General features: G+C 35.3%; 2 protein-coding genes across 4 annotated transcripts; one reads left to right on the forward strand and one right to left on the reverse strand.

Annotated features, from left to right (window-relative positions):
* Positions 1 to 4,903: 4,903 nt before the first annotated feature.
* Positions 4,904 to 14,980, forward strand: LOC114409531 (protein C2-DOMAIN ABA-RELATED 11-like). Of its 3 annotated transcripts, XM_028373018.1 has the most exons (5): positions 4,908 to 5,212; positions 5,333 to 5,419; positions 6,403 to 6,495; positions 7,334 to 7,419; positions 13,529 to 14,980. In XM_028373018.1, exons 1-4 carry the CDS (start codon positions 5,102 to 5,104, stop codon positions 7,340 to 7,342), a joined length of 300 nt encoding a protein of 99 aa, XP_028228819.1. In that variant the 5' UTR covers positions 4,908 to 5,101; the 3' UTR covers positions 7,343 to 7,419; positions 13,529 to 14,980. The 3 variants fall into 3 exon arrangements, with proteins under 3 accessions (XP_028228818.1, XP_028228819.1, XP_028228820.1); XM_028373017.1 differs by lacking the exons at positions 7,334 to 7,419; positions 13,529 to 14,980 and having other exon boundaries at positions 4,904 to 5,212; positions 6,403 to 6,630; XM_028373019.1 differs by lacking the exons at positions 5,333 to 5,419; positions 7,334 to 7,419; positions 13,529 to 14,980 and having other exon boundaries at positions 4,918 to 5,212; positions 6,403 to 6,630.
* On the reverse strand, positions 13,771 to 15,503 carry LOC114409529 (scarecrow-like protein 3). The gene has a single exon (XM_028373016.1). The coding sequence runs from the start codon at positions 15,346 to 15,348 to the stop codon at positions 14,017 to 14,019; it is 1,332 nt and encodes a 443-aa protein (XP_028228817.1). The 5' UTR covers positions 15,349 to 15,503; the 3' UTR covers positions 13,771 to 14,016.
* Positions 15,504 to 16,015: the final 512 nt, after the last annotated feature.

The raw sequence follows: 16,015 nt of genomic DNA on the forward strand, positions 1-16,015 counted from the left end.
TGGACCGCTTAGCACACGTTAGTGATTTTTGGCTTAGCGCACATTTCTCGCTTAGCGGATGAACTGAAGCGATGCGCTTAGTGAGATAAAGTGGTGTGCTTAGCGAACCTGTACAACTCATCTTCTTCTGGATTCTTCCTCGAGCTTAGCCACTGAGTGTTGCGCTTAGCGGATGCTCGCTAAGTCAGCAGGTTGGCTTAGCTAGAACGTGAAAAACAGTACTTTCCAAAGCTTGCCTAATTAACCTGAAATTGAGAGAAAATGATTATTAAACACACAAAATGAAAATACTAAGTATTTATTGCCTATACTTAATAGAAAATACTTATAACACTACAAAATAATCATAAATTGGGAGAGTTTGATACAATTTATACATGTTTTATACACAAAAGTTAGTCGTTTTCACCGACTAACAGGGCACATAGAAAACTTACTCTGGCATATTCCTTGATTGTGTCATGCATCTCTTCATGGCATGCTAAATAGGCATATCATTCCTGCATCATATTCGTGCATTGCATTTCCATATATCACTGCATTATCATACGCCTTCATTTAGCATGCTTTTGTTCTGCCAGCTGCATATATTCTACTTCCATCATTTGCATATCATATTTACTCATGAATGATCCTTGCATTTTCCTCTGCCAAAAAAAAATAGAACAAGAAGAAAGTCCCAATGAAGAATGAAAGTTTACGCCACATTCTTAGTTACATGTGTTAGGTACCATGATGATGGCTATAAACCAACCATGTTGGGATTATACACTCATCTCTTTTATAAAAAAAGGAAAAAAAATGATTGAAAATCATGTGAACATGGTACCTAATGCATGGTTAATTAGGAAAATGGTGGTTCCTAGGGCATCTCATGTCAATCCCATAATTGCATTTGCCATGCATAGCATAAGTATGCCCGAGTCATTCATCTTTATGAGATGTGGTAGAAGTATTGGCGATCAAAATTGTTATTCCTTGGATTATGGGGTTGAACCAAGCACATGCTTTTAAGGAAAGGTTCATCAAGTCAAGGTCAAGTATGGAAGTAACCAGCTTGTGAAAGTTGGGGCCAAAGATGGATCGAGTTACATCATTTTCTTTGTCTACTGCCAACATATGATTGAGCTAAATAATTTACAAAAAATTGAGGACTATTGACGTTCATGTGTTATTTCCAGTTTCACTTTGACAAAGATGAAATAGACCATGTTGTTTTAATGAAAATCTAAATTGATTCAACCCTATGTCCCTGTGTAAAATTCGCAATGCTTCAAGAATGCATCATTCACATGCATCAATGTTTATTTTTCTTTTCACATTGGTGGCATTGCTCATTACATTCTTTCCTTGAAATCATAATTGTAATCATTGTAATCAAAAGGAAAGAATGCACTTTACGACGTCGTTGCCGAATACGTGCTAAAGCCAGAGTAATGAGTGAAATAGAAGAGGTACAAGAGGGGATGAAGGCCGACATGGAGGCCATGAAAGAGCAAATGGCCACAATGATGGAGGCCATGATGAGCATGAAGAAGATATTGGAGGTCAATGCGACTGCAGCTACCGCTACCAGCACCGTTGCGTAGGTGGACCCGACTCCCCCATCTGGCCTCAACCAAATAAATCATCCAACCTCAGATATGATAGGTCAGGGAGGCAAAGAATTGGGAAGTACGGATGGCCCCCATTTTGTGCAAATTCAAAACAAGCACGCCTTCCCGCCATATGGCTTGCCTCCCAACTTTACACTACCCAATGTGGTGCACACTCCCAATGCGAATGTCAATAACTCCACTCCCATACTCATTGAGAGCAACCAACCTCAATCTGATCATGCACATGTCTCTCAACCCATGAGGGAGACACATGAAATACCCCACCACAACCTAGCCAACTTCGAGCCTTGCCTCGGATACGCCACTGAGGGGCATGCAATTGGTGGTGTTCCCCTGCCAAACACTTTGGAGGGCCCTCAGTTTCGCCCACAACCATAACCCTTGCATTTTGTGGTGGGAAGAGCCCCTCCTGCAACGGCTAAAAAGGAAAAATTGGATCATATAGAGGAAAGGCTCAGGGCCATTGAAGGAGGCGGAGACATACTTTTGTTGACATGGTAAAGATGTACCTAGTGCTTGACATCGTCATCTCTCCGAAGTTCAAGGTACAGGACTTCGATAAGTACAAGGGGACTACTTGCCTCAAAAATCATATGAAATTGTACTGTCGGAAGATGGGGGCGTACGCGAAAGATGAAAAACTGTTGATGCATTTCTTCCAAGAAAGCCATACTGGGACAGCCGTCACCTGGTATACTAACTTGGAACCTTCCCGAGTCTATTCTTGGAAGGACCTAATGGTTGCCTTCGTTAGGAAGTATCAGTACAATTATGATATGGCTCTGGATAGGATGCAGCTACATAACATGGGTAAAAAGGGGCATGAATCATTCAAAGAATACGACCAAAGGTGGAGGGATCTGGCAACTTAGGTAACGCCCCCAATGATAGAGAAAGAGATAATCACAATGATAGTAGACATGTTATCGGTGTTCTACTATGAGAAAATGGTGGGTTACGCACCCTCAAGCTTTGCTGATTTAGTTTTCGTCAGCGAAAGAATTGAAGTGGGTCTGAAAAGAGGAAAATTTGATCATCCTACTTTGACAAATAAAAAGCCTGGGGCAAATGGAGAGAATGAGAAGGAGGAGGGAACCCATGTTGTGATTGCCATTCCTACATGGCCAAATTTCCCACCAGCTCAACAATGTCATTACTCAGCCAATATCAGCCCTTCTCATTACCTACCACCCAATCATCCACAAAGGCCACCCCTAAATCAGCCACAAAGCTTTCCTGCCGTGCACCCAATGCCAAACACCACCCTTAAGACAAACCAAAGCACCAACCAGGGAAGGAATTTTCCAGCAAAAAAGCATGTAGAATTCACCCCAATTCCGGTTTCCTATGCTAACTTGCTCCCATATCTACTCCATAATCCAATGGTAGCCATAACCCCAGCCAAGGTTCCTCAACCTCCATTTATTTTAGGATACGACTCGAATGCAACATGTGCTTACCATGGAGGAGTTCCAGGGTATTCTATTGAGCATTGTAGGATCCTGAAACATAAGGTGCAAGGTCTAATTGATGCGGGCTGGCTGAAATTTGAGGAGAATCGCTCGTGAATTCTGACGTTGGCAAGCAACACTATACATGGGGAAATTTGAAGGTTGTTGTTAGATGTCTCTAATGACTCATTAGGATTTTCAAGTTTATGCCATTATTATAAACCACAATTATAATGCTAATAATATGGATAAATTTGACATCCTTGTCTTTCATCCTCTCACAATTACATCTTTGCTTATTTGACTTCCATTGGAATGCGAGTGTAAGCAGTTGGTTGGTTTGCTCAAGCGACTTGCGCTCCTGAGTTTTTGACTTCCAAGACTGTTCAATCAGAAATTACTCGTTCAACACATTCGGTGAGGGTGCCGTAAAATGATGAGTAAGAAAATTCAAAACAAAATGTTTGATTGACTGTCTTTCAAATTAAGAAGTACAAACATTCATGTGACCTCATCTTATCATTCCTAAAAGTTATCTTGTGAAGAGAAAAGTGAGTTATCAAGAACAAGAGTCATTTGAATTAATCTGTCAATTGAAAATCCTTTAAATGTTTCGCGTCCTTGAAAATTCTTTTTCGAGAATCTGCACTGTTTCTTTCATCTTGCCTTGCCACAAGGTCATAACAAAAGACAACAATAGATGCCTCCGAGCCTTACACTGGGGCAATGAGAAGCATTGTGCATAAGTCTCAAGCGAACCTAGGGGTAGATCAAAATTCCTCACCCGGTAGGTTGAAAACCCGAAAGGACGGCCTAAGCAAAAATTAGGGTTGATGATAAAATAAAAAAGAAAAAAAATTAGGGGCATGTTATTTAAGGTTTTGTCCCAAAATCCAAACTACAAAAGTATTTAGTCAAGACTTTAAGTGACACATGGCCATATTTCAACATCCCAAACACTAATTTATCCCTTGGTACCCTCTCCGAGCCAAAGCATTTTTGTTTTCTGAAAACAACAAAAAAATAGAAAAAGCAAAATAGAAACCCTGAGTGGGAACCACCACTAAACCAGCAAGGAGAGCAATGCAAATATTGCATGCTTTCAAAAAGCGACAATGACCCTCATTTACATTTCGAAGACGACAATGTCTTCAGTCATTGCATGCTTTCAAAATGCGACAATGACCCTCATTTACATTTTGAAGATGACACTGTCTTCAGTCATTGCATTTTTTTCAAAAGGCGACAATGACCCTCATTTACATTTCAAAGACGACAATGTCTTCAGTTATTGCATGCTTTCAAAAGGCGACAATAACCTTCACTTACATTTCGAAGACGACAATGTCTTCAATCATTGCATGTTTTCAAAAGGCGACAATGACCCTCATTTACATTTCAATCACGACAATGTCTTCAGTTATTGCATGCTTTCAAAAGGCGACAATAACCTTCACTTACATTTCGAAGACGACAATGTCTTCAATCATTGCATGTTTTCAAAAGGCGACAATGACCCTCATTTACATTTCAAAGATGACAATGTCTTCAGTCATTGCATGCTTTCAAAAGATGACAATGACCCTCATTTACATTTCAAAGATGACAATGTCTTTTGTCATTGCATGCTTTCAAAAGGAGATAATGCCTTCATTGACGCTTTCAAAGACGATAATGTCTTCATCTCAAAGACTTCAATATCTTTTAGACCAAGAATTTTGACAGCACTTGTGGATGTATTAACTGGAAGAAAAACAGGTGGATACATGGTCCTGTTCAAAAAGCAATGATATAGTGGAGCCCATGATAAAGTCCCAGTTGTATGTCTATTGCAATGATTTGGCAAAACAAACTCTAGTAAAGGGGAAGTGTTTTCCTCCATTCATTATACGCTCTTGGCATCCTTGCTTTATGCTTTTGTTTTATTTTGTTTGTTTCCTACATGAACGGTGAATATTTCAACTTCTTTTTTTTTTTTGTAGTGTGGTATATCATGTTTGACTATTAGTTTAACTTGTTAGAAGGCATATAATGGGTGAACAATTGGGGCTGCTAAAAGTCATTGTTGTGCAAGGGAAAAGGTTGGTGATCCGGGATTTCAAGACCAGTGATCCTTATGTTGTGCTCAAGCTAGGGAATCAGGTAAATAAGACTTATTTATACGTTAATTTCATTTTAGGCTTGTGTCTATTAACAATAGCATTAACATTATGTAGCATATTTTAACCTTGAAATGTTATTAAATTGTACCAAACCGCAAAGACCAAGGTAATTAATAGCTGCTTGAATCCTATTTGGAATGAGGAGCTGAATTTCACTCTGACAAAACCCTTGGGAGTTTCGAATTTGGTGAGCTCCATGATATTTAGTATGCCGCTTCATTCTTGTTTTCTTCAATCTTGGATAATTTTGTCCCTCATTGAAGTATCCTAAGTTCCATAAAGGAAACCAACTATAAAAAATATGAGCACTAAAACCATGTTTGTAAAGTATGGACTAGCTAGAATCAATTTTGACAAAAAATTGTGGGACTTAAAACATATTTTACCCATTCTGAAATGTTGAATACTGGGTACTATTTGTTAGCTCTTATGTTTGATAAAGATCCAATTAAATTTAGTAGTGAGTTGGTGATGCCTCATCCCCAGTTAGATAAAAGCCACTAGATGCTGCATCTTCAAATCGACAAGTAGTAATTTAAGGCTTCTTTGGGCTTATGGTGTGCTATACCCTTGTATTACATACCCTCCTCCCACAAAATACTACAGATTAATATTCATTTTAGCTATGAGCATTCATTTTGGTATTGTGTGAGTTTTGATGGTATTGTATTGATTTGCAGATAAGTCAAGAAAAGATAAATTGTGATGCTGATGCTTGCTAATTTATATTTCTTCACTGTTAGTTATATAAATTTACACAAGTAGAATAGAGATGGATCTATTAAGTATGTGCTTGTTTCTATTTATTATTTTAAAAAAATAGTAGTTATACTCAAGTCTATAATTATCCACAGAAGACAAGTTGTTTCCATGGCACTACATGTTCCGTTTATGCTTGGAGGCATTCTTTTAAAATATATATTTTTTTCTTTAAACTTTGTAGTATTCGGTATTACTATGCCATGCTGATAGTTTCAAATTCCCTTAGTTTAGATATGGGTGTTTTTTTAATTCTTATTCCCTAATAAAATTTCTTTCAACCAAACTTGTGTGTTTGCATATATCACTGTTTACTCCCCCCTTATAATATTTAGTTGCATGACTATCTAACCTTGGAATTTTTTACTTTTGTGGTTATTATTATATTTTATGAGTCAATATTTCCTCTAGGTCCTTCAAAGAAAGACCGAAGAAGCTGCAATGGCCACCAAGAGGTTAAAGGAGTTGTTAGAAGCTCATAAATCTTCTAGCGAGACACTTCAGGTTTGGTTTCTTTTTAGCACAGCTTATGGTCACTTTTAAGGATTGGCATGTCCTCTTGCATGAGACATGGGGAAGTTTATTGTATCATTTGAAATGGATAATAAGTTTGAATTGATTCTTTAGAGCAATGAGAAGTCCAATAATAATAATAATAATAATAATAATAATAATAATAATAATAATAATAATAATAATAATAATAATAATAATAATAATAATAATAATACTTTATATGTATAAATTATCCAATTAAGAAGCATGTGTTTCTCTATAGGTTCTAGCTCAACATTTTTCACAAGCTATAGCTAGGGACATGTGTTAGGAAGGAGGTCAATTATTTGCATAGTACGTTGAAATTAAAGAATGAAAACAAAGCTTTGAGGGTCATAATAGCTATCTATATCTAGCTAGTCGTAGCTGCTCTATAGCCAAGATCTATTTTCATGATGTCAAAAATAATTTTAAGGGCCAAAAATTAAACTAGCCAATAAATGAACTGGTTATATGAGACAACATTTAGGGAAAAAGAAATCAAAGACTAACTGAATCCATGAGTGGATTACAAAACAAACCTAGGTGAGTTGGTTTGTTTTTATATTTGTTATATCACTTGTGTTCAGTTAGTTTGAAGAAATATTAGTCGGTGGATGTCTATTATGCTCCTGGCTAAATAAGAATAAAATAAAAGTGGTAGATCACACTCATCATTTTGTGAAGGGGAGGTAACATGACTAACTAACAAATTGTTTTGGATTAAGCCATGTGAAACAATTTTATTTTCTTTCTTTTTAAATTGTTTTGGATTAAGCCATTTGGATTTTGATTTGTGCTTACTTAGCTACCTTGAAGCCAAAGAATCCTTGGTAAAGAACTTCAATGCATCTAGTGCAACACTGGTAGAGGATGAAACTAGGAAGTTATCTGGTATGGATTTTTTTCTCTAGGTCCTCCATGTTTCTTTAAATACTTTTACATTGTTATGTTTCTTTAAATAATTTAATTATTGTTATTATTATTATTTGGGACTTTGTATCATCATATGTAAATATAAATTATTTTGTAGGCAAGATACTAATTAGTTTGCTTGCCTTTTCTTTCTATTTTTGTAAAGTATTTTTTTTTCTATTTTTAATTTTTTTTAAAAATAAAGCATTCTAAGACGGGGTTATTTAAAAAACTGTCTTAGAATATATACTTTCTAAGATGATTTTTGATACACCCTGCAAGGGCATTGGATAGAAGACTCCAACTAAATTGGGTCAGAGATGCAAGAGAAGACCCTTGGGTTCTCATGAGCCTTATGGTAGATTTCGGGCCCATGGGCTAAGTATGAGCCCACTTATCTATGTACATATTAGATTAAGGTTTCATTATTTTTGGGTCTTGTATTTAGGGCACCATAATGTAGGTAAGGTACCCTTGAAATGTAGGATTTTTTAGCCCTTGTATTTTAGGGCACCTAGACTAGTTTTTGTATTAGGGGTAGTTTTGTAATTTCATATGCATTGAGTGAATATTTGATGTGTGTGTTGGGAAATAAATTTAATTGAATTGGGAGAAGCCCAATCCAATTAAATTTTAGAGGGGGGGTGAGTATTTGCTTGCTACACCCCATTGTCACATCATATAGTCATCATACTTTGTGCATGTCCTTCATGCTTTACATGTCTCATGACACCTAAGCACACTTAGTGGAGAATCTTGGACTTGATCTTGGATTAGTGGGCTGAAGCATAGCTAAAATTCACTAATCATAATTAGTGAAATTTTGGCTCCAAAATTTTGCTCCACAAATTTAATTTCAAATTCAAGTGAAGTTTGAATAGAAATTCAAATTTTCCTCCAATTTTGTGTGACACGTAGGCTATAAATAGAGGTTATGTGTGTGCATTTTTTCAACTTTGATAATTGGAGAATTAAACTTCAAAGTTCAGACCTCTTTTGAGTCACTCAATTTCGTGCTCTTTCTCTTCCTCTCCTTTCATTCATCTTCTTCTACCTTCAAGCTCTTATCCATGGCTTCCTATGGTGGTGAGCTTCTTTTAGACTCATCTTCTCCTTGAAGTGGCATCTCCAATCATCTTTCTCCCTCTCTTTTTTGCTGCAATCACACCTCAAGAAGCAAAGGACTCCATTGATGAAGAAGATGCAAGGCCTACAAGCTCCACATGGAGCTACATCAGTTTTTATCTAAGATGATTATTTATGGAACCATCGTCGAAAGTCTTGACTTTCAACGATGTTGAAAGTGATTTAGAACCATCGTTGTAGGGTCTTTTTGCAGTAGTGCAGGTAACTAAGTCCAATTCAACTACAATCCAACAATGTCTAAACAAGTTCTTGCATCTTAGAGTCTTGTGTGTGAAAGTGGTCATTGCCATGTTAGTCATGAAAGCCTTAAAAACTTTTGTTTGGCTTCATATAAAAGGTTATCTAGTCATAGATGGAGATTAGAACAACAAATTTGTTTGCAAAGGAGACAAATATGATGTCCTTATTACTCCTTAGTTTATGGAGCAAGAATGAGATAAGTAACTCCTAAGAAAACCAAACACAGATAGAATATAATATGATGATTGTTACTAGATAAAGAATTATTGATTATCTAAACATAGGTTTCATATGTCACAAGGGCACAAGATTCAAACAAAGTTGCCTAGTATTTTCACACACAAAGCCTTCTTATCTAAAATTAAAGTAAGCAATTATAGGTGTAAACATTGCTATACAGAAGGAGAAAACAAGGTTTAATATTTTGTAACTTTTCCATTGACATGCAAATCTACTAAAACATATGCAACCTAACCACATAAAAGCAAGAGTCCTTTTAAAAGCAATGTTGAATCAGATGAGTATTTCACTAGAGATTATGGATATGTGAATTGGTTAAATCTAGGATACAAAGTAGGGTCAAAACGGGGAATGACAACAAAATATAAGGTTGTAGATAATAACTACAATACTGATCTTTTGTATTATATTGATATTTTTGAAACATTTAACATGTAAAATATCTAATTTGATGTCATAAATGTGTAGAAATGTATAATATCTTTTCATGGTTGCATTTAACAACTTAGATGCCGTTTTCAAATTTTAGAAACTCAAACGAAAGGCCAATATTGATCAATGATCATTGCTTGGTTGGAAGGTAAAGTGTTGGCCAGCCATAGGTGCTGGTGAGATTGCAAAAGGTTAAGAATGACAAAGAAGAATATTGTGTGAGCTAAAGCTGCTGGAAAGGTTGCAAGATAAAGACATGTAGTTAACCAAACTTCCAAAGGTTTGAGAAACCAAAAAAAAAATTGAAGGTTGAAAACATATTTTTAATATAACAACACAAGTTAAACACATGAACCAGAATATGAAATATAAAAGAAAATACCACTTTACCACATAATACATATGCATAGAACATAAAACTATAAATGCATCACAGACATGGCCTTTTAATGATAAAAGCTTATCTTTAAAGTAAGATTTGTGACACCCTCTACCCCATACATATATGTACTAATAAAAGGAAATGAAATCATAATTAATTAAAAGTTTTTAAAACACATTTAAATAAAATCCTTTCAACAGGGTAAAAGGCTCACATTCACTTTTTTTTACATCATATTCAAACTTGTCCAAATAAATAATAAAGTCATCTCGGCTCATACAAGGCCACCTAAGACTCCATACAATTAATATAAAAACCTATATCCCAATGTCACATCCTATCAAAGCATTGTGTCCTGACGTCCTTCAGCACAAGGTTCCTTAAAGCAATTCACCTAGTCATCTGCTCCCCCGAATACAAAGTTCAAGATCATCACAGGATCCAAATATAAACAACACACAGGGAGTGAGTTATCACATTCCTAACTAATAAAGAAACAAGACAACTAGATATACATATCATATAAATGAGATACAACTTACTTAAACATAACTCACGTAATTCCACCACTTTGTCATTTAAAATTCACTTTTCAATCATCAATCACATTACACATGAATCACACACTCCGATCAAGACATAATAACACATCAATTTTGTAATAAACAATTAGCAAACGTATGCAACAGTTATGCTAAGACTCAAGCCTATATGCAATGTGGTACCATGTAAGTGAAAAACCACCCTGGGGTGCTTAGGAGTACATAACAAGACACACCACAACATGGGTATGTCAGGTTACTCTCACTAAGTAAAATCATAGGGAGACCAGTCAGGGTCACGCTGTTTTACGAGAATGCTCCAACCATGTGGGATTGACACAGGCTTAAAGGAGCACTCAAACCGGGTGTATTTACCCCCAAGGCCTACACTCCAAAGAGTCTGTCAGGGCCTCTCCCTCCTGATTCAGGTCCAACCCCTAAAATAATTTGTTGCATGAAGACACTGCTAATGAATTATACAATACACATGACCTCACACTCTTGTTTTAAACACGTTTAACACATTGCGCTACAATTTAACACTGGTTCCTAAAAAGCAAACCAACATTTCCTCTTTAATACTAGTTCCTAAATAGGAAACCTACATTTTTTCTTTAACACTGCGCATCAACACTTTTCTCAAGATAACACTGGTCGGGTTATTGTATAATTCACAGCTCACAACACAAGTAATGTCACATCAAGTGTTAACCACACACTTATTCATAACTAAAACTTGTTCACAATTTCACATCTCATAATGTCACAATCCACCACGTGTTAACCAAACACGTTCTCATAACTTCACATCAAGTGTTAACCAAACACTTTCAACACATTGCGTTACAATTTAACGCTGGTTCCTAAATAGGAAACATACACTTTCTTTTTAACATTGTGCATAAACATTTTCTCAATATCAACACTGATCAGATTATTGTATAATTCACAACTCATAACATAATTATTGTCACGTAAGTGTTATACACACATACACTTATTCACAATCAAATATCATGCCCACAATTTAACATCTCATAATGTCACAATCAATCATCTCATGTTTACATATATCTCACAAATTGACACATTCCACTTTATACTACTTAATCTTCATAATTATATTATAATGTCATTATAATAATTTATTATACCTCATAACTCATATACACATCACACAGTAATCATATTTGCATGACACAAAACATATATATATATATATATATATATATATATATATATATATATATATATATATATATATATATATAGTAAATCAAGCTACATTATTTTTAATCAAAAGTGTTTTTATAACAATTAATTTAATATTACATCAAAAGAAATTACCATTAGGCATTAACCTTACAACTTTCTTTAATTTATTATTTTAGTATTACAATAAATATATTCACATAACATGTTGATCATCGTCGTGAAAAAAAAATTAGAACAATATAATAATTTGTATAAAATAAGTCATTGAATAATATTATTTAGAATATAATTCACGTTAATAAAAAGAGCTCAATTTTTTTTAAGGGTTCACATTCAACGCAAGAACACATCAATTTCACAGCAATTTCTCATTGGAACATCAACTGGTTCATCAAACATATATAATTCACCATTATAATTATAAGGATAAAATAAAAAATTACGGAAACACCCCAAAGCCCATTCCAATTGATACTCTAAGGATCCCTACATATGTTCTCACTACTCCCCAATTGTAAATAACTCATCCCTTATCTCGATGTAGTCACTCAAGCATTCTCCGTTATTAGTTGTGGCATTTTTGGTGCTCTCCAGAGCTTCTCCTCCGGTTTCTTTGTTAGGGTTCCCAAACGTTAGAGAGAAGGAGAAGGGATTGAAGCCTCCATTCCAAGGTCTTACGAGTGATACATCTTTCTCCATTCACAGGCATTGTTCTGTAAATCCCAACGGTGACGGTGTGCAGAATTAAATTGCGAACCACATAACAAAATTTCATGACAATCCAACGGTTAACGAGTTCGGGATCATAGTTTTACCGAAACAGTTTTGGGTTTCTACAGGAAAGAAAAAGTTATAATGCGAAGGGTATTTCTATTAGCTTCTTTCTTAATTCCCAATGGTGAGAAGGGTCAAAATTTAGTTGCAAACCTAGTACTTAAATTTCACGACGATTCAACGGTGAATGAGTCCGAGATCGTCATTTTTTTGAGATAGATTTGGTGGTATGCGGAAAAACAGGGTTTTTGGAGGAGAAGAGGGGAAAACGAAATTGAAACAAAGAGGAGGCATCCTCACTGTTGAAAACTGACCTAACACTCTATTTATAGCTAGGGTACATACAACTTATTATTTACTCTATTTATTTATTTTTATTATTTTATAAAAATGAACTCTATTTTATTCTCTATCAAATGAATAAATAAAATACTTTTTATTCTCAAACCATTATTTTAATTAATAAAGTTATTTATCCTTATTTATTTAACTATAAAAACCTCATCATTTTTCTGAAACTTTATTTATTTATTTAATTTACTAAAAAACTTTTTTAATTTATTTACGAAAAAATAGGATGTTACAAGATTCATACTATTCTACAGTTACATCTTATATCTGTATACTGAAGCATCCTGATTTTTTGTGCTATAACAGATGCATATATGGTTGGAATATTTGAATATTAGCAATCTCATATCTCTAAACAGAAGCATCACAGTTTTGTTGGGTAACGGGTTCATATATAGTTGGAACATTTGAATATTGGCACCGGACCGGAACTTTTACAGGATCCATTGAATTTTAATAACACCATATACAACTCATGCCATCTAATGTCAGAGTAATTTTATATTCAAACCAAAAGGATTTAAGCATTCAAACAAAATTCACCAACCCATATCGTCTCAGTGGCACTAAAAGCTCATGGGAAATGGTTTAAATATAGAAACTTCTCTTAAATGGATAAAAATATATATTGTTAGAATTTGGATTTGAACTTAATTCAACCCGATCAAATTGGATTGTAAAATTAGGATTTTTCATCACTTATATATTTTATCTTGACATATCTCTAGTTGATGTGGAATTTAGGTTTTTCCCACCTATATTTCAGCCAAGGTACAAGACTTCCTTTTGCACAACTGCTGTCTCCTATCCAATGTTTCATATACTGCCAAACACATTGAGGTAACATACTCTAACATTCCTTAGGCATATCTATGTCCTAGTATCTCATCTGTAAATATTTGGCAGTTTTCATTGATAATGCCACCTCTTTCAGCTGTTGTAAATGAAAATGAGATTTAGCTAATGCTATGTACTAATATTAATATGTTGTACTGAAATGAATCGATATTAACATCAACAGCAATACAAGATGGATTTGTTGTTTGGCTATTTCAAATCACCCAGCTGTTCTAGAGAACAAAAACATAAAACCCTTTATACATAGAAATTAGAAACAGTTAAACCCTAGAAAAGAAAGAAAGATGAAAATAAAAATCGATCCATCTTCTTGTCTTGTTGATTACTTCATTTTCAACTTCTTGAAATCCATGGCAATGCAAGGGATTCTTCATATTCCAGCACATATATGAACATTCATCTCCTAAAACTCCAAGCTGATACAGAAAACAATGGTCTGTCACTCCAGCAGACAAGTAAACAATCATTCTCTTCTCGAAATTTGTATTTATTACTATATCTCTGCAACAGATTCTTTGCTTCTAACCTCCCATTGTAGCTCAAAGGTACCTTTTCAAAACCAGCCATTTCAAGTCTTCGAATCCATTTCTCGAGTTTCTCATGTCTCTCCTTTCTATCAACACCCTCACAAGCAATGATGTTCTTTATCTGCTCTCCAAGAAGCTTGCTCTCAAGTTTTTGCCTCTCTACTGATGTTTTCATAACAGTAGAGTCCAAGCAGTCAAACAATGCACTGTAAAAGTACAATGCTCTATCAACTCTCTCCATCAAATTGGAACCATTCAGATTTGATTCTTGTTCAGTAATCACTACTAGTTTTGGTTGAAGTTTTCTAATAGCATTGAGAAAGATCCCCATCTTAGGTGAGGCACCCAAGGAAAGCGGTGACAAAGCAGAATCAGGACTCAAGGTATATGCATTGATCATATCTCTCTCAAGCCACTCTGCAAAAGTCCTTTGACCCATATGCAGTGCTCTCTGCACATTCATAGATGCTGCCGCAGCCGGTGAGATCCTCCCTGCCATATCATCATCAGTGGCAAGAAGAGAATGCAGCTGAAGAACAGAAGTGATTGCAAGAGCATCTCCTATCTTTACAGGCAACTTCTCAAAGTCAACATCTTCCAGTTTGCTAACAACAGGATAGAACTGCAAAGGAAAATCCAATTTCCCAGCTTCAGTTGTCAAATGAAAGTTCATTTGGTCTAATACTTCTTTCTTCTCGTGAATTCCTGTAATTTTCAGATGGGGTGGACCTCCCTGACGGTTTTTGAAAGTTAGTAGAAGATCTATCCATTGAGTTGGCTCACAACAGTGAAGATCAACAATGTGAACCACCTTTTCGCACTCCATGGCCTCAGCAATGGCATGGTTTGTGATCAGGTATGAGAACTTCAAAAATGGACACAGTTTATAGAAGTATTTCCGAACAAGGATATCTTCAGAAGATAATGATGTTTTTGATGGATTGAGAGACTTATATACACCAGGCAAATTTTTTATTATCCTGTAACCAAGTGCTTCACTGAAATAAGTGACCATCCTTTGCACTGCATTACCATCAGGAGATGAAATCTGAGATATGTACTCAAGGCCAATATCTGCATTCTTGATGCTTCCAGATGCAACACATTTGGCACAGTCAATAAGAAGGCTTATCGGATTTAAGCCCTGGGAGTCCCATCTCAGCTCCCTCAGCCACTGGGATGGCGAACCTAATCCATCCATAATAGCTAGATTAGCATAAATGAGAGCCGTAGGTGTGAAAAGAGAAAATATAGGATGTTCATTCTACTCAGAGCATGTAAATGTTTGATAAAAACAGTTCCAGATACAATTTGTCAATCAGACAATGACACTTGGGAGTTTTCTTCTTCCTTTCCTTTTCAGAAGATATTACTTTTTGGTAGTGAGAAAAGCAGTGAACTCTCTTATGTTTCTTTCTTGTTTCAAAAAAGCTTTGATTTTTAACCAAGCTAAATGGCGTCGTGTGATCAACGTAACCAACCTTACCTAGTGGAACAAGGTATTATTATTGTTGTATGTTTTTTAATTAAAAAAGTGATTCATTAGGAAAAGCACAAATGAACAGGCAAAGTTCTTACTGTAAACAGGTCATGAAGTTCATGGGGTAATTATTCTGCTCTTTTATCAAACTCTCTGTGTGTAAAAGAAAAGTTATTTGAAGAGAAAACGTAAAGTTTCTTATAGAAAGGTGCAATATTAATGCAGATATATCTCATTTTTAGTAATTGATCAACTTACCATGCACCTAAGGTCACAGCCTGGTTAATTATTTTAGATTTGTTCAGAATTTCAGATACAATCTATGATTCTGTTGTGGAAGCAGCTGTTGTTTCCCATTTAAAAGGGAAATTTTAACTAATTTCTATAC

Source organism: Glycine soja, chromosome 4, assembly GCF_004193775.1.
Source record: "Glycine soja cultivar W05 chromosome 4, ASM419377v2, whole genome shotgun sequence".
NCBI lineage: Eukaryota > Viridiplantae > Streptophyta > Magnoliopsida > Fabales > Fabaceae > Glycine > Glycine soja.

Coding starts and splice junctions, on each gene's coding strand:
- LOC114409531 (XM_028373017.1), top strand. CDS start 5,102: ATGGGTGAACAATTGGGGCTGCTAAAAGTCATTGTTGTGCAAGGGAAA. Junction 5,213..5,332: donor TGCTCAAGCTAGGGAATCAG/GTAAATAAGACT, acceptor CAAACCGCAAAG/ACCAAGGTAATTAATAGCTG. Junction 5,420..6,402: donor CCTTGGGAGTTTCGAATTTG/GTGAGCTCCATG, acceptor TATTTCCTCTAG/GTCCTTCAAAGAAAGACCGA.
- LOC114409529 (XM_028373016.1), bottom strand. CDS start 15,348: ATGGATGGATTAGGTTCGCCATCCCAGTGGCTGAGGGAGCTGAGATGG.